The 23,368-nt window shown below is 42.7% G+C and overlaps 1 protein-coding gene across 6 annotated transcripts in view; it reads left to right on the forward strand.

The window, feature by feature from the left end:
• Positions 1 to 23,368, forward strand: part of trappc13 (trafficking protein particle complex subunit 13) — a 119,098-nt gene that overhangs the window by 27,224 nt on the left and 68,506 nt on the right. For all 6 annotated transcript variants that reach the window (XM_068034289.1, XM_068034245.1, XM_068034253.1 and 3 more), the window contains 2 exons: positions 16,315 to 16,383; positions 18,478 to 18,577. In XM_068034289.1, the coding sequence (XP_067890390.1) occupies positions 16,315 to 16,383; positions 18,478 to 18,577 (169 nt within the window). The remainder of the gene's footprint in view (positions 1 to 16,314; positions 16,384 to 18,477; positions 18,578 to 23,368) is intronic.

Below are 23,368 nucleotides of genomic sequence, written 5' to 3' on the forward strand. Positions count from 1 at the left end.
ACTTGCTGTGTAAACTCTATTTTTGAAGAGTTGGCACTTAATTGATGCATCGTATGGTTGCAGATGCTGTGGTGCTATCTTGCAGCGTGAGTTGAGAAAGGCAAGCACAGTGGCATTCTTTCTGCAAATGAGAGGTCTGATTGCTTCATAAGTGTTCACCTTAGTAGCAGAAAATATTCCAATTGTGTTATGATGTGAAATTGATCTTGACAGGAAGCATAAAAAAAGAAGCATATTATCTGCGACTGCAGATCTGAGATGCAGAGGGATCTGGGTGTCCTAGTGCATGAATCGCAAAAGGTTAGTATGCAGGTACAGCAAATAATTACAAAAGCTAATATAGTGTTATCGTTTATTGCAAGGGGAATTGAATACAAAAGTAGGGAAGTTATGCTTCAGTTATACAGGGCATTGGTGAGACCACATTTGGAGTACTGTGTACAGTATTGGTCTCCTTATTTAATAAAGGATGTAAATGTGTTGGAAGCAGTTCAGAGAAGGTTTACTAGACTAATACCTGGAATGGACGGGTTGTCTTTTGAGGAAAGGTTGGACAGGCTAGGCCTATATCCGCTGGAATTTGGAAGAGTAAGAGGTGACTTGATTGAAACCTATAAGATCCTGAGGGGTCTTGACAGGCTGGATGTGGAAAGGATGTTTCCTCTTGTGGAAGAATCTAGAACTAGGTGTCACTTTAAAAATAAGGGTTTTTCCATTTAAGACATTTGAAATTTTTTCTCAGAGGGTTGTGAATCTTTGGAACTCTTCCTCAAAAGGCAGTGGAAACAGTCTTTGAATATTTTTAAGGCAGAGGTAAATAAATTCTTGTTAAGCAAGGGGGTGAAAGGTTATTGGGGGTTGGTGGGCATGTGGAGTTGAAGTTACAATCAGATCAGCCATGATCTTATTGAACGGCGGAGCAGGCTCAAGGGCCGAGTGGTCTACTCTTCCTAATTCATATGTATATTTGTATATTAACAGACCAAAACATCAGCTAACAGTGAAAGTTCTACTTTACATAGTAATGTAACTAAAAGTTTACAGGTATGGGCTGGAGGGCAGGGGATTTGATCTCCGATATCCAGGAATTAATATTTCTGGCCTAAATACTTCTGTAAGCAAAACGTTGCATTTAAAACAATTTTACATTCTCTGAAAGTTTGGTCTGAAATTGGAGATTACAGAATAGTTTATCTTCACTGGAATCTTTTGCAGGTCAAACTATACACTGTTGTCAACAGACATGAGCCAAAAATCATCCATTAGATCTGGTGACGGTATCTAGAAAATCTCAACTGGCCAGTAAAATGGGTCACCCTGATGATGCAAATCCTATGAACTGCAGTGCCATCCCATAGTAAAAAGAGTTTTATTGTGTTACGATCCTGTTTTTTTTTGGGCGGGGAGGAAATCTGCGGTGTGCCTTTAAGACAGCAAAGGATCAGTACTGCGTTAAGAACATGCAAGCCTCAGGAGTTAGAGAAGGTGCATTCTGGTTGCCATTGGATACAACCATACAGAGAGGGAGAACAAGAGGTTACCAAGGAAAGTGCATCTTGGTTGCCTGGATACAACCACTCGGAAACCAAGGACAGGATAGACAATGTTGCTGTTTAATTTTAAAACTAGTTGAAAAACTGGCTTTTGCAGAGATAGTTGAGACACAGACGCACAGGCTATCTGCCAGCATAAAAAATATCCCATGGGATTCAGAAAAATGTAGCAAGATGGATATAAAATTGGCTCAGTGGCAGGAAACTAAGGGTAATTGTTGATGGGTGTTTTAGCGACCCGAGGGCTGTTTCCAGTGGCGTTCGGCAGGGCTCAGTATTGGGTCCCTGCTTTTTGTGGTGCGTATTAACGATTTGGATGTCATTGTAGGGAGCATGATCAAGAGGTTTGCAGACGACCTTGTGATAGATGGCGAGAAGGATAGCTGTAGGCTGCAGGAAGATATTGATGGTCTGGTCAGATGGGCAGAAAAGTGGCAAATGGAATTCAACTTGGAGAAGTGTGAAGTGATGCATTTGTGGAGGTCAAACAAGGCAAAGGAATACATGATTAATGGGAAAATACTAAAAGAGGAAGTGAGGAACCTTGGAGTGAATGTCCACAGATCCCTGAAGGTAGCAGGACAGGTAAATAGGATGGTTAGGGAGGCATATGGAATCCTTTCCTTTATTAGCTGAGGTATAGAATACAAGAGCAGGGAGGCTATGCTGGAATTGTGTAACTCATTGGTTGGGCCACAACTTGAGTCCTGTGTGCAGTTCTGGTCACCTCATTACAGAAAGGATGTAATTGCACTCGAGAGTCTACAGACCAGATTTACAAGGATGTTGCCTGGACTGTAAAAATGCAGCTATGAGGAAAGATTAGATAGGATGGGGTTGTTCTCTTTGGAACAGAGAAGGCTAAGGGGCGATCTGATTGAAATGTACAAAATTTTGAGGGGCCTAGATAGAGTGGAAGTTAAGGGTCTCTTCACGTTAGCAGAGAGGTCAGTGATGAGGGGGCATAGATTTAAAGTGATTGGTAGAAAAATTAGAGGGGAGATGAGGAAAAACGTTTTCTCCCAGAGGGTGGTGGGAGTCTGGAACTCACTGCCTGAAAGGGTAGTTGAGACAGAGACCCTCAACTCATTCAAAAGTAGTCCGGATATGCACCTCAAGTGCCGTAATCTGCAGGGTTATGGACCAAATGCTGGAAGGTGGGATTAGAATAGGTGGATTGTTTTTGGCCAGCACGGACACGATGGGCCAAGTGGCCTCTTAATGTGCCTTAAACTTTTTATAATATACTGAAGGAAATAGGAGAGCTCTCCCTCTGTCTGTTTAAACCCTATTTATTATACTCTCTGAATTCTGAAAAGTCAAGCCAGATCAATTTCTTAAAATAACCAATTACTTTAACTACCTAACTGTAATTGCTGAATTCATTGCTGGAAAAGAAGAGCATCATTTCAACTGCAGAACTAGATGACTGACTGTCCTACTGTTGAAGAACCTTTTTTTTCCCATCAGACAGCTATGAGGACTTCAGGCAACCTTGGACTGTTCTGCATTGGGAGATTCCACTTTGGCAGCAGCATAAATCTGCAAGGACTTTGTTACTTTTAATTAAATGTTGTTTATATCTTAGTAGTGTCAAGAATTTAGTTTTCGTTAATAAACAGTTATGTGTTGATCTAAAGTTTGGTTAACCTCATTCAGGGGTTAATAGATGGTTCAATTTGGCTTTGGTTCTCTTTAATGTGGAAAGTTTAAAGTGATAGGTTAGGTGATCTGTGGAGGGACGGGACTGAATTGACAGTGTGTTTCTCCCACCACAATCGGAATCATATATTTTGATTGGGGGCTTTGACTTGAGCGGATCGGTCGTAACAGTTGGCACAGCAATGTATTTTCATTCTTTGTATTTTTATCAAGGCAGGGGTAGGAGACAAAAGCAAAATTTGAAATGGAGTTAAGTACATATGCGAATGAAAACTGTCCAGGTTTTATCTTGCACGGAAAATAACTCTGCAAATACACTGGAAATAAATATTTTAAAAAGTGCTCTGTATTTGTCATTATTAACCTGAATTTAGAAGCAATGAATAATGTTGAGCAGTCAGATTTCATGTACATTTTCAATCTGCATGTAACTGCTGGATTCACATTATTGCAGAACTTTTAACCTAGAGCTCCTATTTTTAAATTCATTCCTGCCTTACACCACATGACCTGCACATTTTCTGGGTCCGTGGGCAGGTAGTGAACTTGCACCCAAGTCTCAGCAATAGCACTGTTGAGTCCACCATTCATTTTAAGAATAAACAAGAATAGCTGCTTTTTGCCCATATTTTATGACCAAATGAAGTTGCATTCTCAGAATCTGCACATTTCAAAGCTTTAACCTCAGTGGGTATTAATGAGGAATCACCAATTTTTTTTTTTGCCATGATTGAGAATTTAGGATCATATGCTCATAAGCTATCTTGGAGGTGTGTGATATATGCCTTTTTCTCCACTTTTGGGAAGAATCTTTTACAAACCTGCAAGCCAGCACTCCCCTAATTGATTTTTGCATATGTTTTATGAAGTCAAAGTAGAGATGATTCCATTACATTGTTCAAATTTACAAACTAAAATTTAATTTGCTTTATCAGGAGGTTTAAGTGTTCAGATGAACCCCATACATTATATTTTCTTTTACTTGCTGCTGTAACTCCAAATCAAAGCCCTCTCCCTCTCCCTCTTTCTCTTTTTTTATCTCTTTTCCCCCCCCTACTCTCTTTCCCCCCCCCTACTCTCTTTCCCCCCCCCTACTCTCTTTCCCCCCCCCTACTCTTTTCCCCCCCCTACTCTTTTCCCCCCCCTACTCTTTTCCCCCCCCTACTCTCTTTTCCCCCCCCTACTCTCTTTTCCCCCCCCTACTCTCTTTTCCCCCCCTACTCTCTTTTCCCCCCCCTACTCTCTTTTCCCCCCCCTACTCTCTTTTCCCCCCCTACTCTCTTTTCCCCCCCTACTCTCTTTTCCCCCCCCTACTCTCTTTTCCCCCCCCTACTCTCTTTTCCCCCCCCTACTCTCTTTTCCCCCCCTACTCTCTTTTCCCCCCCTACTCTCCCCCCCCTACTCTCTTTTCCCCCCCCTACTCTCTTTCCCCCCCCTACTCTCTTTTCCCCCCCCTACTCTCTTTTCCCCCCCCTACTCTCTTTTCCCCCCCCTACTCTCTTTTCCCCCCCCTACTCTCTTTTCCCCCCCCTACTCTCTTTTCCCCCCCTACTCTCTTTTCCCCCCCCTACTCTCTTTTCCCCCCCCTACTCTCTTTTCCCCCCCCTACTCTCTTTTCCCCCCCCTACTCTCTTTTCCCCCCCTACTCTCTTTTCCCCCCCTACTCTCTTTTCCCCCCCTACTCTCTTTTCCCCCCCTACTCTCTTTTCCCCCCCCTACTCTCTTTTCCCCCCCCTACTCTCTTTTCCCCCCCCTACTCTCTTTTCCCCCCCTACTCTCTTTTCCCCCCCCTACTCTCTTTTCCCCCCCCTACTCTCTTTTCCCCCCCCTACTCTCTTTTCCCCCCCCTACTCTCTTTTCCCCCCCCTACTCTCTTTTCCCCCCCCTACTCTCTTTCCCCCCCCCTACTCTCTTTTCCCCCCCCTACTCTCTTTTCCCCCCCCCTACTCTCTTTTCCCCCCCCTACTCTCTTTTCCCCCCCCCTACTCTCTTTTCCCCCCCCCTACTCTCTTTTCCCCCCCCCTACTCTCTTTTCCCCCCCCCTACTCTCTTTTCCCCCCCTACTCTCTTTTCCCCCCCCTACTCTCTTTTCCCCCCCCCTACTCTCTTTCCCCCCCCCTACTCTCTTTCCCCCCCCTACTCTCTTTCCCCCCCCTACTCTCTTTTCCCCCCCCTACTCTCTTTTCCCCCCCCTACTCTCTTTTCCCCCCCCTACTCTCTTTTCCCCCCCCTACTCTCTTTTCCCCCCCCTACTCTCTTTTCCCCCCCCTACTCTCTTTTCCCCCCCCTACTCTCTTTTCCCCCCCCTACTCTCTTTTCCCCCCCCTACTCTCTTTTCCCCCCCCTACTCTCTTTTCCCCCCCCTACTCTCTTTTCCCCCCCCTACTCTCTTTCCCCCCCCCTACTCTCTTTTCCCCCCCCCTACTCTCTTTTCCCCCCCCCTACTCTCTTTTCCCCCCCCTACTCTCTTTTCCCCCCCCTACTCTCTTTTCCCCCCCCTACTCTCTTTCCCCCCCCTACTCTCTTTCCCCCCCCTACTCTCTTTCCCCCCCCTACTCTCTTTCCCCCCCCTACTCTCTTTCCCCCCCCTACTCTCTTCCCCCCCCTACTCTCTTTCCCCCCCCTACTCTCTTTTCCCCCCCCTACTCTCTTTTCCCCCCCCTACTCTCTTTTCCCCCCCCTACTCTCTTTTCCCCCCCCTACTCTCTTTTCCCCCCCCTACTCTCTTTTCCCCCCCCTACTCTCTTTTCCCCCCCCTACTCTCTTTTCCCCCCCCCTACTCTCTTTTCCCCCCCCCTACTCTCTTTTCCCCCCCCCTACTCTCTTTTCCCCCCCCCTACTCTCTTTTCCCCCCCCCTACTCTCTTTTCCCCCCCCCTACTCTCTTTTCCCCCCCCCTACTCTCTTTTCCCCCCCCCCTACTCTCTTTCCCCCCCCCCTACTCTCTTTCCCCCCCCCCTACTCTCTTTCCCCCCCCCCTACTCTCTTTTCCCCCCCCTACTCTCTTTTCCCCCCCCTACTCTCTTTTCCCCCCCCTTACTCTCTTTTCCCCCCCCCCCTACTCTCTTTTCCCCCCCCTACTCTCTTTTCCCCCCCCTACTCTCTTTTCCCCCCCCTACTCTCTTTTCCCCCCCCTACTCTCTTTTCCCCCCCCTACTCTCTTTTCCCCCCCCTACTCTCTTTTCCCCCCCCTACTCTCTTTTCCCCCCCCTACTCTCTTTTCCCCCCCCTACTCTCTTTTCCCCCCCCTACTCTCTTTCCCCCCCCTACTCTCTTTCCCCCCCCCCTACTCTCTTTCCCCCCCCCTACTCTCTTTCCCCCCCCCTACTCTCTTTCCCCCCCCCTACTCTCTTTTCCCCCCCCCTACTCTCTTTTCCCCCCCCCTACTCTCTTTTCCCCCCCCCTACTCTCTTTTCCCCCCCCCTACTCTCTTTTCCCCCCCCCCTACTCTCTTTTCCCCCCCCCCTACTCTCTTTTCCCCCCCCCCTACTCTCTTTTCCCCCCCCCCCTACTCTCTTTTCCCCCCCCCCAGCAGGAGAAACATTTTCTCAACATCTTCCCTGTGAAGCCTTCTGCACACTCTGTTGAACCAGGGTCAATGTCTTGACTTCATGGTGATGGAAGAGTGAGGGATACATAACTGGCTGTGAACTTGCAGACTGTAGCACTAAATAATTCTCAGGCAGTTTTGGGCTGATATATGTCTGTCACTCTTGGCACATTAGTGCTGCCTCACTGCACAATAGAGAGTGTCCTCAGTGAAAATGCAATTTTATTTTCATAAGGACTGTGTGATGTCACTCCTACCGGTGCTATTGTGAACAGATGACATGAGCTTGAGGATGTGGCCAGGGAAGTTATACCCTTTTCATCTCCCCACACCAGTGTGAGGCTCACCACCAGCAATTTATAGAATTTTGAATCCTATTTATATCGGAAGGGGGGGGAGCAGGGAAATGGGAATTTAGTGAAGAGCTGAATTGAACTATCACTGGTATAGCCATGATGAGACTGTTTGGGATAGAAATGCAAAACTGTGCTAATGTGCTTCCTGGACTGCTGTAATCATATGACCTTGACCATGAGGCACTCAAGGCAGTTCTATAAAGACACAGTGCAAGCAAGACTGCCCTGTGAGCTCAACATGGTGTCAGCGTGGAGCTGAGATTGAGTGTTGAAGAGCTGTATAGAAGCACAACTACTAAAAGAAGAACGCAGGAGTGTTCCGAGCAGATAAAAACCACAGAAAAGGAACAAAGAAGCAGGCCACAGCTGAAAGCACTGGGTAAGACACAATGGCAGCAATTTTTTCCTTTCCCAGTGCAGGTCGAACTGAAAGGTGATATGAAGTCGAACTGGCAGTTTTTCCACTCTCAATGGCAAAATTACAAAATTGCGACAGGTTTAATTAACAAAGCAGAACAGCAACGTGTGGCTACACTTTTATCACTGTTGGGTAGAGACTGCTACAAAATGTATTCCACCCTAAATCTCTGCGGAACCAAACAGAAGACAGAAATTTTGAAAGCCTTGAAGGCATGCTTTGAACCCCAAGTGAGTGGAACTTATGAATGGTTTGTGTTCAATATTAGGGCCCAAAGTGAAAAAGAGTCCATTGATCAATATGTCAGCATTAACACAGCTCGCAGAATCCTGTGAATTTGCACAACTAAAAGATGATCTAATTAAAGGATTTTATTACGTATAAAGTGATCCCGTAGTGAGTGCACATCTGCTGAGAGAAGAGACAAAGTGACAGTGGAGTCTGACCACAAGTCACTTCAAAGCATTTTCCTCAAGCCACGACTATCTGCTCCAAAGCGTCTGCAAAAAATGTTACTCCGGTTACAGAGATATCACCTGGACATGACATACAAGCATGGGAAACGGATGTACATTGCTGACATGCTGCCGAGAGCGGCACTCCCTAAGAAGAAAGTAGCGGATGCTACGACAGTGTGAAATTTTCCAGATCCAACTTTATGTGCTCTGGAAGTCATCAACCCAGCAGAGACATTGAATTTGAGTGGCGAGCGCCTCACTCAAATTAAGCGAACTACCCAGCAAGATCCAACTCTCCAAGTGTTGCAAGAAGTAGTGATGAAAGGATGGCCTGAAAGCATCAAGGACACTCCTGTGATCACAAGCATATTGGGCATATAGAGATGAATTGACAGCCCAATTATGGCATCTTGTACAAAGGAAATAGTCATCATCCCTAAGGAGTTGAGAAGAGAGATGTTAAAGCACATCCATGCAAGCTACCAAGGAATCAAGGCGAATCTGTAGAAGGCAAGAGAACTGGCCAAACATGAGCAATGAAATCAAGGACCACATCAGCCAGTGCAGTGCATGTAAAGAGTACCAAGCTAAGGAGCTGCTGATGACGCATGACATCCCAGACAGACCATGGATGAAGCTGGGAGTAGACCTCTTCACTCTCTCACAGGAACTGATTATCTTGTCACAGTAGACTACTATTCTAACTACTGAGAGGTAGACTCGCTGACACATCGATTAACGTTGAGATTGTAGAATGCCTGAAAGCACACTTCGGTCGTTACAGCATTTCGGATATTGTGATGAGCGACAATGGCCCTCAGTTCACGAGTGAAGAATTTAGCCACTTCAAAAAGGATTGGAAAATTCAATACCATACTTCATCTCTACACTATCCCCAGTCAAATGGAAAGGCTGAGATAGCAGTGAAAATCGCCAAAGGAATCATAAAGAAAGCAAGCATATCCAGCACAGAGGTATACAAGGCGATCCTTGAGGAGAGAAACACACCTACTAAAGGCATGGAAAGTAATCCAGTACAAAGACTAATGTCATACCGCACACAAGCTACTGAAGCCAGAAGTAGTAACAGGTGTGAGTGACAAAATCAGGGTGAAACGGCAGAAAGTCAAATTTCATTTTGACAAAACTGCCAAACCATTGCCAAAATTAAGCATTGGAGAGCCAGTCAACGTACAAACCTTCAAGGCTGTGAACAAGAGTCCGCCCAAGTGACAATTTGTACTTACGTAGAGCAGTTGTCACCTCAATTGTACGTGGTGCAGGTGAATGACCAGATATACCGTCGCAACCGCAGCCACACGTGCACAACTGGAGAAGCTGTTCCTTCACTGTAGGCGGCTGATCAGGAAGATGTGAACTTGTCATCTGCACGGATTGCAGATCACCCAGACGAACAGCCAGCGACAACGCGCACGCGTGCCATCAAGAGATCAGCACTATTTAAAAACTGTGTGCAATGCATGTGCATTGACCAGAATAATGAACTGCTAATGCATGAGAACAGTTGTGTGCATAGTGGGTAACTTGGGCAAGTCACAGTGTAAATGATGCATGCAAATTTTTGTTTTTTTAATGAAAAGGGGATGTTTGGGATAGAAATGCAATACTGTACTAGTGTGCCTCCTCGCTTGCCATGGTCATGTGACCTCGACCATGAGGCACTCACTGAAGGCAGCCATCACAAGGCAATTCAATAAAGACACAGTCCAAGCAAGACTGTTGTCTTGTGAGCTAGTAACAGGGACGACTTGACTTTCTGTGTGTAATTTCTGCTTGCCTATTACTTTTTTAAGGTGACGCCTCAGTACAAAGGTCTGGTGTAATTTGGTTGCATCAGAGTTCACTTTTTTTTTTAAAGTCATCTTGAGATATGAGCATTTATTCCCCATCTTTAGTTGCTGTGAGCAGGTGGTTGTGGTGGGCTGTCTTGAACCAATGCAATCCATGCTACCCGGAATCACGTGTTGGCCAGATCGGCGAAAGAAGACAGATTTCCTCTCTAAAGGGCATAGTAACCCAGTTGGATTTTGTTACGATGTTCCAGCAGCTTTTTGGTCCCTTTTACTGATATTGGCTTTTAATTTTTTTCTTAAGATGAATTTGAGTTCACAAATCGCCATGGAATTTGAATCTTGTTCTTTAGATCAGTGTTGTCCAATATGCTTGCAACTCGACATATGACGAATAGGACACTGGCATGCAGTGAATTGATGCTGTTCTCTTTTGAGGCCCCACAGTACAAAGTTGTGTTCAAGTTGCAGAGTTAAATATGAGTATGGGTGTCACTCACTGGATTGTTATTTACTGTCTGGCCCTAATCTGAGCAAAGAAGGATCAAAGATGTTGCTGTTAGACAGGGGTCACATACCAGTCAGACAGCAACTATGTACATCAGAATATAGTTGAGTTATCAGGTTTCTAGTGACCTGAAAGTTGAAGGGCCACTTGCTCAATGAAATGAGAAAAATAGTCTGCCAGTTGTTACCTTCTCAGTTCCTGTTCTCTCTGGGTGCTTCTAATGATGCATTTAGAGATGTGGGACTGCTGTGTGAAGTGCTGTGAAAACAGGGCTGGCCTTTGAAAGGACAGTGGTTTGATTGCTCTCAGTTTTCATGGGGAATCTGTGACACGGTATGTTAACTAAAGAATCTGGTTTTGTTTAGCTGGTAGTTGACAGTTTTCGCAAAACAGGTGAGGTGTGTGAGCGACTGACTGCGCTGCATGGCTGCCAATGAGGGTTGAAATGTGCAATTTTGGCAAGCTGGGGGCAGTGTAGCAACATCCAAATGTTTCACCCTTCATCTTAATAGATCTGTTGAAACAAGCGATTAAAGGAATAGGGCACTATTGTCGTAAAGGGAGAGATTGCAGGAGGTTGGCCACAAGTCAAAGGTCTATTAAATGCCTGGACGCTGTGTTTGGAAATGGCAGGCAACAGAGCGTAAGCAAAGCAAGAGTCAGGGTAGAAGCCAATGCGTAGAGATTTTTTTTTCCTCCTCTCCCCCGCACCCACCCCAGTCTTCTAATATGCCCATTCTGATAAAATAGAGAGTTTACTCTTGAATAACTTTAAAAAAGATAAATTGAAGCATGCTGTCAGAAACAGAAAACTTCAGCCAAAAGATTACGAACATACATACGAAGTTACAAATTAGGAGCAGAAGTAGGCAATTCGGCCTCTCGAGCCTGCTCTGCCACTCAATAAGATCCTGGCAGATCTGTTTGTGACTCGAATTCCACACTCTCAACTGTCCCCAATAACCCTTGACTCCCTTGCCTAACAAGAATCTATCTACTCCTGCCTTACAAATATTCAGTGACTCCACCTCCACCACCTTCTGAGGCGGAGTGTTCCAAAGTTGCACAACCCTCAGAGAAAAAATTCTCCCCATTTCTGTCCTAAAAGGGCGACCCCTAATTTTAAAACAGTGTCCCCTAGTTCTGGACTCACCCACAAGAGGAAACTTCTTTTCTGCATCCACCTTGTCGAGACGGTTCAGAATCTTATATACTTCAATCAAGTCTCCCCTCACTCTTCTAAACAACAGTGAAAATAAGCCCAGGCTGTCCAACCTTTCCTCATAAGGCAACCCGCTCATTCCAGGTATCAATCTAGTAAACCTCCTCTGAACCACCTCCAATGCACTTGCATCCTTCCTTAAATAAGGAGATCAAAGCTGCGCACACTATTCGAGATGTGGTCTCACCAATGCCCTGGATAACTAAAGCATAACATCCTTATTTTTATTTTCAATTCCTCTCTTAATAAAGGATAGCATTCTATTAGCCTTTATGACTTGCTGTACCTGCATACTAACTTTTTGTGACTCATGCACTAGAACACCTAGACCCCTGTGCACCTCGGAATTCTGCTGTCGTTCTCCGTTTAAGTAATACTCTGCTTTTTTTATTCTTCCTGCCAAAGTGAGCAACTTCACATTTTCCCACATTGTACTCTGCCAGATTTCTGCCCACTCATTCAACCTATCTATTATCAGTCTTCAACTTTCTTATATCCTCTTCACAACATACTTTCCTACCTATCTTTGTGTCATCTGCAAATTTAGTTACCATGCCACCGCTACCTTCATCTAAGTCATTGATATAAATTGTAAAAAGTTGAGGCCCCAGCACAGACCCCTGCAGGACTCCACTCGTCACATCTTGCCAATCAGAAAAGGACCCATTTATACTTACTCGCTGGCTGACTGGCAGAAAACAATCATCTATCCATGCTCATATGTTGCCCACTACACCATGAGCTCCTACTTTGCACAATCACCTTTTATGTGGCACCTTGTCAAATGCCTTCTGGAAATCCAAGTACAGTATGTCAATGGGCTCCCCTTTATCCACAGCACATGTTACTCCTTCAAAGAACTCCAATAAATTGGTTAAACATAATTTCCCTTTCACAAAGCCATGCTGACTATTCCTGATTATCTTGAATTTTTCTATGTGCCCAGCTATTGCCTCCTTAATCAATTCTAGCAACTTCCCCACAACAGACTTCAAACTAACTGCCTATAGTTGCCTGTTTTATGCCTCCCGTCCCCCCCCCCCCCCTTTCTTGAATAGTATTAGTTATCAGTTATATGAAAAGAAAGAATGTGCAGGGTTATGGAGAGAAGGCAGGGGAAAGGAACTGAGGGAGTTGCTCTTTCAGAGAGCCGGTGCAGACACGATGGGCCGAATGGCCTCCTTCTGTGCTGTAACGATTCTGTGATTTGCTACTTTCCAGTCTGATGGAACCTTTCCAGAATCCAGTGAATGTTGAAAAATTGACACAAACGCATCTGCTACATCGTTAGCCACCTCTTTTAAGACCCTAGGATGAAGCCCATCAGGACCCGGGGAGTTGTCCGCCCGTAGCTCCATCAGTTTGCTCAGTACCGCTTAACTGGTGATTGTAATGTCACCAACTTCCTCTCTTCCTTCCACCTCCTGATTTATAGCTATTACTGGAATGTTTTTTGTATCCCCTATGATGAAAACAGAAGCAGAATATTTGTTCATTTCATCTGCCATTTCTTTATTATAGAGTCATAGAGTTATACAGTACAGAAACAGGCCCTTCGTGTCTGTGCCAGCCATCAAGCATCTATCCATTCTGTTCCCATTTTCCAGCGCTTGGCCTGTAACCTTGTATGCTATGGCGTTTCAAGAGATTGTCTAAATACTTAAATGTTGTGAGGGTTCCTGCCTCTACCACCCCTTCAAGTAGTGTGTTCCAGCTTCCAACCACCCTCTAGATGAAAAACAATTTCCTCAAATCCCCTCTAAGCCTCCTGCCCCTTACCTTAAATCTATGCCCCCTGGTTATGGATGCCTCCGCAAAAGGGAAAAAGTTTCTTCCTATCTATCCTATCAATGCCCCTCATAATTTTGTATACGTCAATCGGGTCCTCCCTCAGCCTTCTCTGCTCTAAGGAAAACAACCCTAGGCTATCCAATCCCACACAGCTGAAATGCTTAAGCCCAGGCAACATCCTGGTGAATCTCCTCTGCACCCTCTCCAGTGCAATCACATCCTTCCTATAGTGTGGTGACCAGAACTGTACACAGTTAGTTATCTACTATTGACTCCCCATTCTCCCTCTCTAGAGGACTTTACTTACTCTTTTCCTTTTTAAATACCTGTAGAAACTCTTGCTATCCACTTTTACATTTCTAGCTAATTTCCTCTCGTACTCTAATTGTCATCTCCTGATTTACCTTTTAGTCATTCTCTGCCATTCTTGATATTCTGACCAATCATATGACCTGCCACTCATCTTTGCACAATTATATGCTTTTTCCTGAAGTTTGATGCTTTCCTTAACTTCTTTAGTTAACCATGGATGGTGGATCCTCCCCTTAGAATTTTTCTTCATAGTAGGAATATACTTATCCTGAGTATTCTGAAATATCCCCTTAAATGTCTGCCACTGCTTCTTTAGTGATCTATCTCCTAGCCTAGTAACCCAGTTCACTTCAGCTAGCTCAACTTTCATGCCTACATAGTTGCCCTTATTTAAGTTTAGATACTAGTCTTAGACCCACTCTTTTTTTCAGACTGGATGTAAAAGTCAATCATATTGTGGTCACTACTACCTAGAAGTGCCTTTACACAATACCAAGTCTAATAGAAGTGCTCTCTGATTGGTTCCAGAATGTGCTGCGCTAAGAAACTATTTATGAACTCATCATCCAGGCTACTATTGGCAATCTGATTTTTCCAGTTTAAATGTAGGTTAAAATCACCCATGATTATTGCGGTTCCTTTATCACAAGCACCCAATATTTCTTCCTGTACACTTAGTCCTACATTGTGATTACTGTTAGGGGACTGTAGTGACTTCTTTCCCCTACTATTCCTCATCTCCACCCAAACCAATTCTACATCCTGATTTCCTGAACCAAGGTCATCGCTAACTATTTCACCAATGCCATCTGTGATTAACAGTGCTACCCCTCCACCTTTACCTAGCTTTCTATTCTTCTTGAATGTCATGTATCCCTCAGTATTCAGGACCCAATCCTTGTCATCCCGCAGCCACATCTCCGTAATGTCTATCAGATCATATTTATTTACTTCAATGTACTGCATTGTTGCCGCCCTTTGAGAGCGTATACAGAACAGTTGGATTGCAAAACCCTTTTGAAGCTGTCGTCCTGGCTGTGGTAGTGAATCTATCAGTTTTGATTGCTAACGCTTTAAAACCTCAAACCTATTTTCAAAAGATTATGCAATGTTAATGCACATATTTTGTATAATGTGGTGAATATAGTGACCTGATTACCACAAGTTTAGCGAGCATTGAAATGTTTTTGACAATACTGCTCTATATTATTGGTTCATGCCTCTGGATTACTACTCCAGTATCCTAACCACTACAACGTCCAGCTGTGGAGTATACCAATGGCTCTAATTAACAAAATCACGGGACATGATTCCGAAAACACTGGTTAAAACTCCAGGAATCTTGTGTAATAAAGGAATTTTACTTATTCGGTCACTGTAAACCAGTGGCCTTGCTTCATCTTTAGAGATGAGTTGTGACTTAATGGGAATGAGGAGAATGTAGAATCCTATCTACCTTTTTATCCGAACCCTGGAGGGGTAAGTAACAATCAATGGGAGATAACTATGGAATAGAATATAAAAGTAGAGATGTTTTGCTACAGTTGTACAGGGCATTGGTGAGACCACAGCACAGTTTTGGTCTCCTTACTTAAGAAAGGATATTATTGCAATGGAATCAGTTCAGAGAAGATTCACTCGACTGATTGATTGAATGAGAGGGTTATCTTATAATAAAAGGTTTGACAGATTCATTCTGCATTCATTGGAGTTTAGAAGGATGAGAGGTGATCTTATTGAAACATATAAGATCCTGAGGTGACTAGACAGGGTGGATGTTGAAAGGATGTTTCCCCTTGTGGGAGAGACTAAAACTAGGGGCACAGTTTAAAAATAAGGGGTCTCCCATTTAAGACCGAGATGAGGAGAAATTTCTCAGAGGGTCGTGAGTCTGTGGAACACTATTCTCCGGAGAGCAGTGGAGGCAGGGTTATCAAATGTTTTGAAGGCATAAGTAGACAGATTCTTGACAAACAAGGGAGTCAGTAGGTATCAGGGATAGGCAGAAAAGTGAAGTTGAGTCCACAATCAGATCAGCCATGATCTTACAGAATGGCGGAGCAAGCTCGAGGGGCCGAATAGCCTGCTCCTCCTAGGTCGTACGTTAGCATTTCACCTAACTACTGCATGTTCTTCGCGTTACAAAAGCAAATACTAGCAAGGTGACAGATGGTTGTAACTGACTCAAAGTGACTTACCTCCTGTGTTATGAAGGAACATTTCAAACCATTTGTGTGGATTTCCAATGGCAGCATATTTGTAGATAACCCTTGAATCAACACAGCAGTCAACAGTAACTTCATATAATTTTCTATTAAGTGTTTGAAGTTTCTGGAAAATTCCATTATATAAACTGAAAGAAATCATAGTTTACAAAAAATTTGCTGTATTGATTTTTGTTGGGTGAGGCTTTTGAAATATGACGCAAAGGCAGGTAAATGGCATTGAAATACAGGTCAGTCAGGATTTAATTAAATGGTGGAACAGGCTTGAGAGGCTGAATGACCTGCGCCTGTTCCAATGTTCTGACACTATTCTATCTTAATACTTGGAACAGTGGTTAATGCCTGATTAACTGGGCTAGTATTGTCACTTGTGGTCTTTGATTTTGACACATTTTTGGCCTTGTCATTTTGACTGTATACCATAATTCTTTCCTTATTTCATATTATAGTGATGAGATTAACCAAACCAACGTTGTTTACCAATCTGCCAGTGACCTGTGAAGATCGAGACCTTCCTGGTGAGTCTGGTTAATTCTTTACCATTATAAGACAGTGCACTGTCATTTTAGATATGGTTATAAAAGTACCTCCATTTTTTAATACTTTGTGAAGACTCCTGTTTTAAAATTGTGGAAATGAATTTCTTTGGAGGACTGAAGAGATTACATAGATGCTGGACTTTGATTTTTTTGTTTAAAAAGGTCACTGGAAGGCCTTTGGGACTTGGTTTAGAAACACACTTATTGGAAGTTACATGTCTTCAGCTAAATAAATAGCAAAAGCCTTGGTGACCAGGGGGAGTTGTTTACAGAGAAGTGACATGTCAAGATTTATGGTGGTCAAAAGTTGGTTTCGTTTTGGATCTTGTTTTGAGTCAGTTGGGGGTCTGCCTACTAAGAGGGAACACTAGTTAATCCTTTCTCCACCTCTCTGAGAAACCCTGCAAATCCATAGTGATAGTTGAAACCCCTGATGCCGCATTTCTCCTGCCAGACTAATCCTCAACATCGCCTGAAGAGAACTTCTCCAAAAGATCCCAGTGATAGCTGTCTACGCGTATTTGGGACGCCAGAATAAAGGGACAGCTGATGTCATTTCATATCATCATAATTTCCTTCAAGAATTAACAAGTATTTGGCCAAAGTTTTTTTTGTATTTTTTTTATAAAGAGATCTGTGCAGAGAAAACCTTTTTTTTTCTCCTTTAATCTGTGTGTAAGTGTGTGTGGGCTAATTTTAGAAGGGAATTTTCATATTTCGATCTGTGCGTTAGTGCTTTGCATCTTTACTGAACTGTAAATTAATAATTTTGTTCTTTATGAAAGAAACCTGGTTGGTGGATTTTATTCTGAAATAAAAATAGAGTATATAATTGGCTGTATCGGTAACTGGGTAAACATTTCAATATATGTTGTGACATGTGGAGAAGTGGAACTAGAGAAAGATATTGCATTCCTCTTGCCTCAGTTGTAACAATATAAAGAATGTTAATATGCAACACTTCACATTACGAAGCATGATCTAAATTTGAATGTTCGCTATTAATTGGCTTTCTAAAGATAATCTGTTAGTCTGAGAATTTTTAAATTCTCATTTCTACTCTTTGAAATGTAAGTATTCTGTATGCACAAAATTCTGTTGCCTCCTCATATTAGAATCTCAGACCTTGCTGGTTTGACCTGAGTATGACATAATCTGGTCTCTTCTTATCAAGACTATTATACTAGCTTTACAAAAATCTATTTTTTGTATCTTAAAATAGCACCGCGCATAGGCACATCACCGAGTGAGCATCATGCAACAATGGAAGGATCTCCATAATGCCATTTTATGGTGCATTTTGGAGCCATCCAACAATGTGCTAAAACCAGTTAGTGTATAACAGACAGGAAAGGCATCTGCTTGCCTTGTTTGTCTTTGGGCCACTTGTTTTGAATGCATTCATTCTGGTGATACTGGACTCCAACCTTACCCTCTGGACGTGAGTATTCTGCTGGACGTCAATCCAGACTTCAAAACTGGAGCTCTAGTCTCCATTCGCTGGGACTGTCTGGAGTGGGGCTCCAATCTTGCCCCACTAGACAAAGGCGAGAATGCTTCCATGAAGCTGAAGGTTCATTCTGCCGAACTATCTTTGTGACATAATAATAGTTCAGGCAGAGGAGTCTTCAATCATTTTCTTCTTCCCCCAAGCCCCACCTCCCAATCACTCCTCCTCCCCACAACTGCACACCCAACAGTCTCAGTCTCTATCCTAAGCAGCATTACAATGCCCACTCTCTGCCTCAGAGTAGGCCAAATCCTCTAACTAAAAATCAAGACCACTCTCTGACTTGCCACTGACCATGCTCCACACCCTCACTCCCTGATGCCTGTTCATATGAAGTTGTAAACTGCCTTCTGACTCTAATACTGACCATCCAAATCTTCTCCACCTCTTCCTCCCATGTTAAATTGTCTTTAAAAGCTGATTTATTGAAATGTTGGAAAGGTCTAATTCTTGAATCTTTTCTTTTAACAAAAAGTGCTTTTTGGATAAAAGGTACTCTTTAATGTGAAGATTACATTCTGGAAACAAGAATGCCAATTAATAACACCATTTTTTTTTCTTAGGAGATCTTTTTAGTCAACTTATGAAGGATGATCCCTCTACAGTTAAAGGAGCAGAGACTTTTATGTTGGGGGAAATGCTGACTCTCCCTCAGAACTTTGGGTAAGTGCCTCAATCATGTACATATGTTCTGTCATTCAAGCATACACTTCTCTTTAATTTCTGCTCTCTTCTCTCTCCTCTTCCCCACCCTACCAACAAGCAAACAAAAGTGGGAAAGAGGAGAGCAGAAATTAAAGAGAAGAAAATGAGAGATTATTGGGGAGTCATCTTTTTGTGGAGGGTGGAAACTGCATTCTGAATGACTATTCAGTGCATCCATTCAGAAGAATCACTGGTTTTTTAATCTTCATAGGTTTTGAGGACTTTTTCTCTTCATTACCCCACTGAGAAGTCTATTCCATCTATTGATCAATTTGTGTGAAGAAGAGTTTCCTAACATCAGTCCTAAATTTGACACTAATCAATTTGAGCCTATGCCCCTTTATCTTGTCACAATTTAATTTGAAGCAGTTCCAGATTTATCTTTTCTATAGCAGTTATTGTTTCATATATCCCTATGTTTCCTCTTTTACCACCCCTATCTTGTCCCCCCTTTCCTGTGCTTTTCTGTTCTGGATTAAGTTATTGGATGTTGGGCATCAATCTTATTGCTCTATCTGGACTGCCTGTAATGCTGATATCTTTCGTGTGGCTTGGTTACCAGAATAGTATGCAGTTTGTGTTAAGATAGGGTGAAGTATTTTAATATTACAAATTATAGTTGAGTTGCTTCTGCGTGCTGTGGGAAGAGTATATATAATCTGTAGGAATGAAATTCAGGTGCTGAAAATCATTCCCTTTTTAAAAATATTTAGCATTGATTGTATATCTTTGGAGGGGATAATGAGTGTCATTGATTTTTCACTTGGAAGACTTGTGGATGCTTTCTCTTTGTCGAATGATCTTGTGCAAGAGTATAATGAAGAATTTGTCTGCAGATTCATTTTTCTTTGCTGTTTGGAAGGCACTCAATTCTTCAGTAACCTTCATTGCATCCAGGAGAAACCACTGTTACATTTAGTAACTGCTTTGTACTTAATGGTGAGCAATCACTAGATAAGTGACTCATGATTAGGCTTGTGGTTGTAACTTTGGAGTACACTTTGAGGAAAATGGTCAGAAGGACTGGAGGTGCATTTTTTGAGGGTTAAGGAGTTGCTCCTGGGTGTGGAACTAAATTAGGTACTGATCTTATCGTGAATGATGTCATTAAATAGACTTAATTCTTGTATCTATTGGGTCTATGGTTTTACCACCTATTTTGAGGTTATTGCTTGGATGGCCTTCATTCTTTGAATAAAGATGTTTTTTGTGATATTCTCAGTTTATTTTCTCTTTCATTTGTCCTTTGGTTAAACTATAATGTGCTTACCTTATATTTTATGTAATGGATTGAGACTTCCCCTTCCTTGAGTGTAAAGTAAGCTTTACTGATGTTTCCTCATAGCTTATCCTTTTATATTGGGACTTCTGTTGTCCTAGCTTTGTATCCTTCCAATTCAAGTATATTGTTTTTTGAGGCATGTTAACTAATATATTATCCAGTCGATGCCGTATTCTGATTTCATGCAGAACTGTCAAATTTTCTGAATCTCCAGTTAATCGATACTCTAAGGAGTTCTGCATGAATTTTATCTGTAGCATCCTCCAAGAAGTTGAGGTTCATCAGGTATGATCCGCACTTCGCTAAGTCCATGCTTTTTTCTTTCTAGAGTTATTGATATACAGGTACTCCTTTAGTCTGCTTTTAGTTTAAATTCCATTATTTTAACTTGTCAATATTAAGTCAATGATCTTGTAATTATCTTGGTCAGTTTTGTTGCCCGTAAAAATATGTAGGTACCATGTTTACCTGCTTTTCCAGGGAACCAAACTATAGCTTTGTCATCATTGCATGACAATAGCTGGTGTCCCACAAATGTCCTCTTTAGTTTCTTTCAGCAGCCAAAAATTTAGAGGGCTATTTATCTTCATGACTATGTGTTAACTTGTGTTTTGTTTTGTAATGACCGAGGCAGGAGGAGTGCACTGTTAGTTCAGTCTCACTTCTCCACAGGTCACGACCTATCAATAAATTTTCCCACTTACCTAAACAGCCAATTAGGTACTCTATTTGTCCCCAGAATAAAGCACACCAACAAAAGTATCCATTTATTATAAACCAAATCTTAACCAATAATGAAGTGTTTGCGAATTGAAATATTAAAACCCTGTATTTTTATCCTAGCCCTCATGCACATACATCCAAAAAACGGTTAACTGGGGGGAAAAATGGGATTTTTGTTTGCAGATGTTACAAAGAAATAGAAGGAATAAAAAACGTAACATATACTGAATATGGAAGTCCTTTGTTTTGGCGAGGTGTCCCAAAGTCGAATAAGGCTTCCATTAGGAATTTTTCCAGGCGATGTTGATTAACAGGCTGTTTTGGTAAGCGTTGAAAGAAATTCAACTGCTCAAGGCTTCACATAGGTCTTCCATCAGGTGTGCAGCAACAGAGGTTTTGGTCCTCACATTCGATGCGAAGTTTATTTGAAGGTGCAAGGTTTCTTCAAAAAGGCAGGAGGAAAAGTAAAAGCTTGCATGAAGTTTTACTGTTGCAAGAGCAGGGATTCTTCAAAGAGAGGTAACCTTTTTCTCTGAACTCCTGGCAGGTCCATATCAAATTCCAACTGCCCCTTTTAGTCCAAAAAACAGCATCTTTTTAACAGTTCGAAGTGAAACCAAACTTTTTCCAAGCATGTTTCTTGGTAATCATAAATTCTTTCTTGTCACAACACAAAATAGCTCTCAAGTCAAACCCCCTGTGGTGTTTACTTGAAATCACATGCTATCCAGCAAAAAACTTTACAGTTCACCTGTTGTTGAAGTTCCTTTTTAAAAAAAAAACCCAAACATCACCCTCCTCAGTTTTGAAATATAGATTCCAAGTTTTAACAAAAGCATTAAGAGTAAGAGAATGACTAAGGAGATTAGGGCCCATAAAAGACCAAAAAGGTGACCTGTGTGTAGGGGCGGAAGATATTAGTATGGTTCTTAATGAATACTTTGCGTCTGTCTTCACAAAAGAGGGGGACGATGCAGATATTGTAGTTAAGGAGGAAGAGTGTGAAATATTGGATGTAATAAACATAGGGAGAGAGGAAGTATTAATGGGATTGGCATCCTTGAAAGTTGACAAATCACCAGAGCCAGATGAAATGTAACCTAGGCTGCTAAAAGAAGCAAGAGAGGAAATAGCAGAGAGTCTGCATCATTTTTCTGTTCTCGCTGGATACAGGTGTGCTGCCGGAGGATTGGAGAACTGCTAATGTTGTACCTCTGTTTAAAAAGGGAGCGAAGCATAGACCGAATAAATACAGGCCAGTCAGACTAACCTCAGTAGTGGGCAAATTATTGGAATCAATTCTGAGAGACAGGATAAACTGTCACTTAGGCACAGGTTAATCAAGGATAGTCAGCATGGATTTGTTAAGGGCAGATCTTGTTTGACCAACTTGATCGAATTTTTTGAAGAAGTAGCAAGGAAGATAGATGAGGGTAGTGCAGTTGATGCGGTCTACATGGATTTTAGTAAGGCTTTTAGCACATGGCAGACTGATTTAAAAAAAAAAAAATCCCATGAGATCCAGGGAAATGCAGCAAGGTGGATACAAAATTGGCTCAGTGGCAGGAAGGAAAGGGTAATTGTTGACGGGTATTTTAGCGACTCAAGGGCTGTTTCCAGTGGTGTTCCGCAGGGCTCAGTACTGGGTCCCTGCTTTTTGTGGTGCGTATTAACGATTTGGATGTAAATGTAGGGGGCATGATCAAGAAGTTTGCAGACGACACAAAGATCAGCCTTGTGGTAGATAGCGAGAAGGATAGCTGTAGGCTGAAGGAAGATATTGATGGTCTGGTCAGATGGGCAGAAAAGTGGCAAATGGAATTCAACTTGGAGAAGTGTGAAGTGATGCATTTGTGGAGGTCAAACAAGGCAAAGGAATACATGATTAATGGGAAAATACTAAAAGAGGAAGTGAGGGACCTTGGAGTGAATGTCCACAGATCCCTGAAGGTAGCAGGACAGGTAAATAGGGTGGTTAGGGAGGCATATGGAATCCTTTCCTTTATTAGCTGAGGTATAGAATACAAGAGCAGGGAGGCTATGCTGGAACTGTATAACTCATTGGTTGGGCCGCAACTTGAGTCCTGTGTGCAGTTCTGGTCACCTCATTACAGAAAGGATGTAATTGCACTCGAGAGTCTACAGAGCAGATTTACGAGGGTGTTGCCAGGACTGGAAAAATGCAGCTATGAAGAAAGATTAGATAGGATGGAGTGTTCTCCTTGGAACAGAGAAGGCTAAGGGGAGATCTGATTGAAATGTACAAAATTTTGAGGGGCCTGGATAGAGTGGAGGTGAAGGGTCTCTTCATGTTAGCAGAGAGGTCAGTGGCGAGGCGGCATAGATCTAAAGTGATTGGTCGAAAAATTAAGAGGGGAGAACGAGGAATAACTTTTTCTCCCAGAAAGTGATGGGAGTCTGGAAATCACTGCCTGAAAGAGTAGTTGAGGCAGAGACCCTCAACTCATTCAAAAGGAGTCTGGATATGCACCTCGAGTGCCTTAATCTGCAGAGTTACAGACCAAATGCTGGAAGGTGGGATTAGAATAGGTGGATTGTTTTTTGGCCAGCACAGACACAATGGGCCAAGTGGCCTCTTTCTGTGCCTTAAACGTTCTATGATTCTATGGAAAATATATGGAAACTCGTAACTGTTTACAAACGCACCACATTAAACATTGTTGAAATGGATCACTTGGTAGTGATGTCTATGGTGCCACAACTCTCTTCCCTCAACTGAATAA

The sequence above is a fragment of the Heterodontus francisci genome, chromosome 1 (assembly GCF_036365525.1).
Source record: "Heterodontus francisci isolate sHetFra1 chromosome 1, sHetFra1.hap1, whole genome shotgun sequence".
Lineage (NCBI taxonomy): Eukaryota > Metazoa > Chordata > Chondrichthyes > Heterodontiformes > Heterodontidae > Heterodontus > Heterodontus francisci.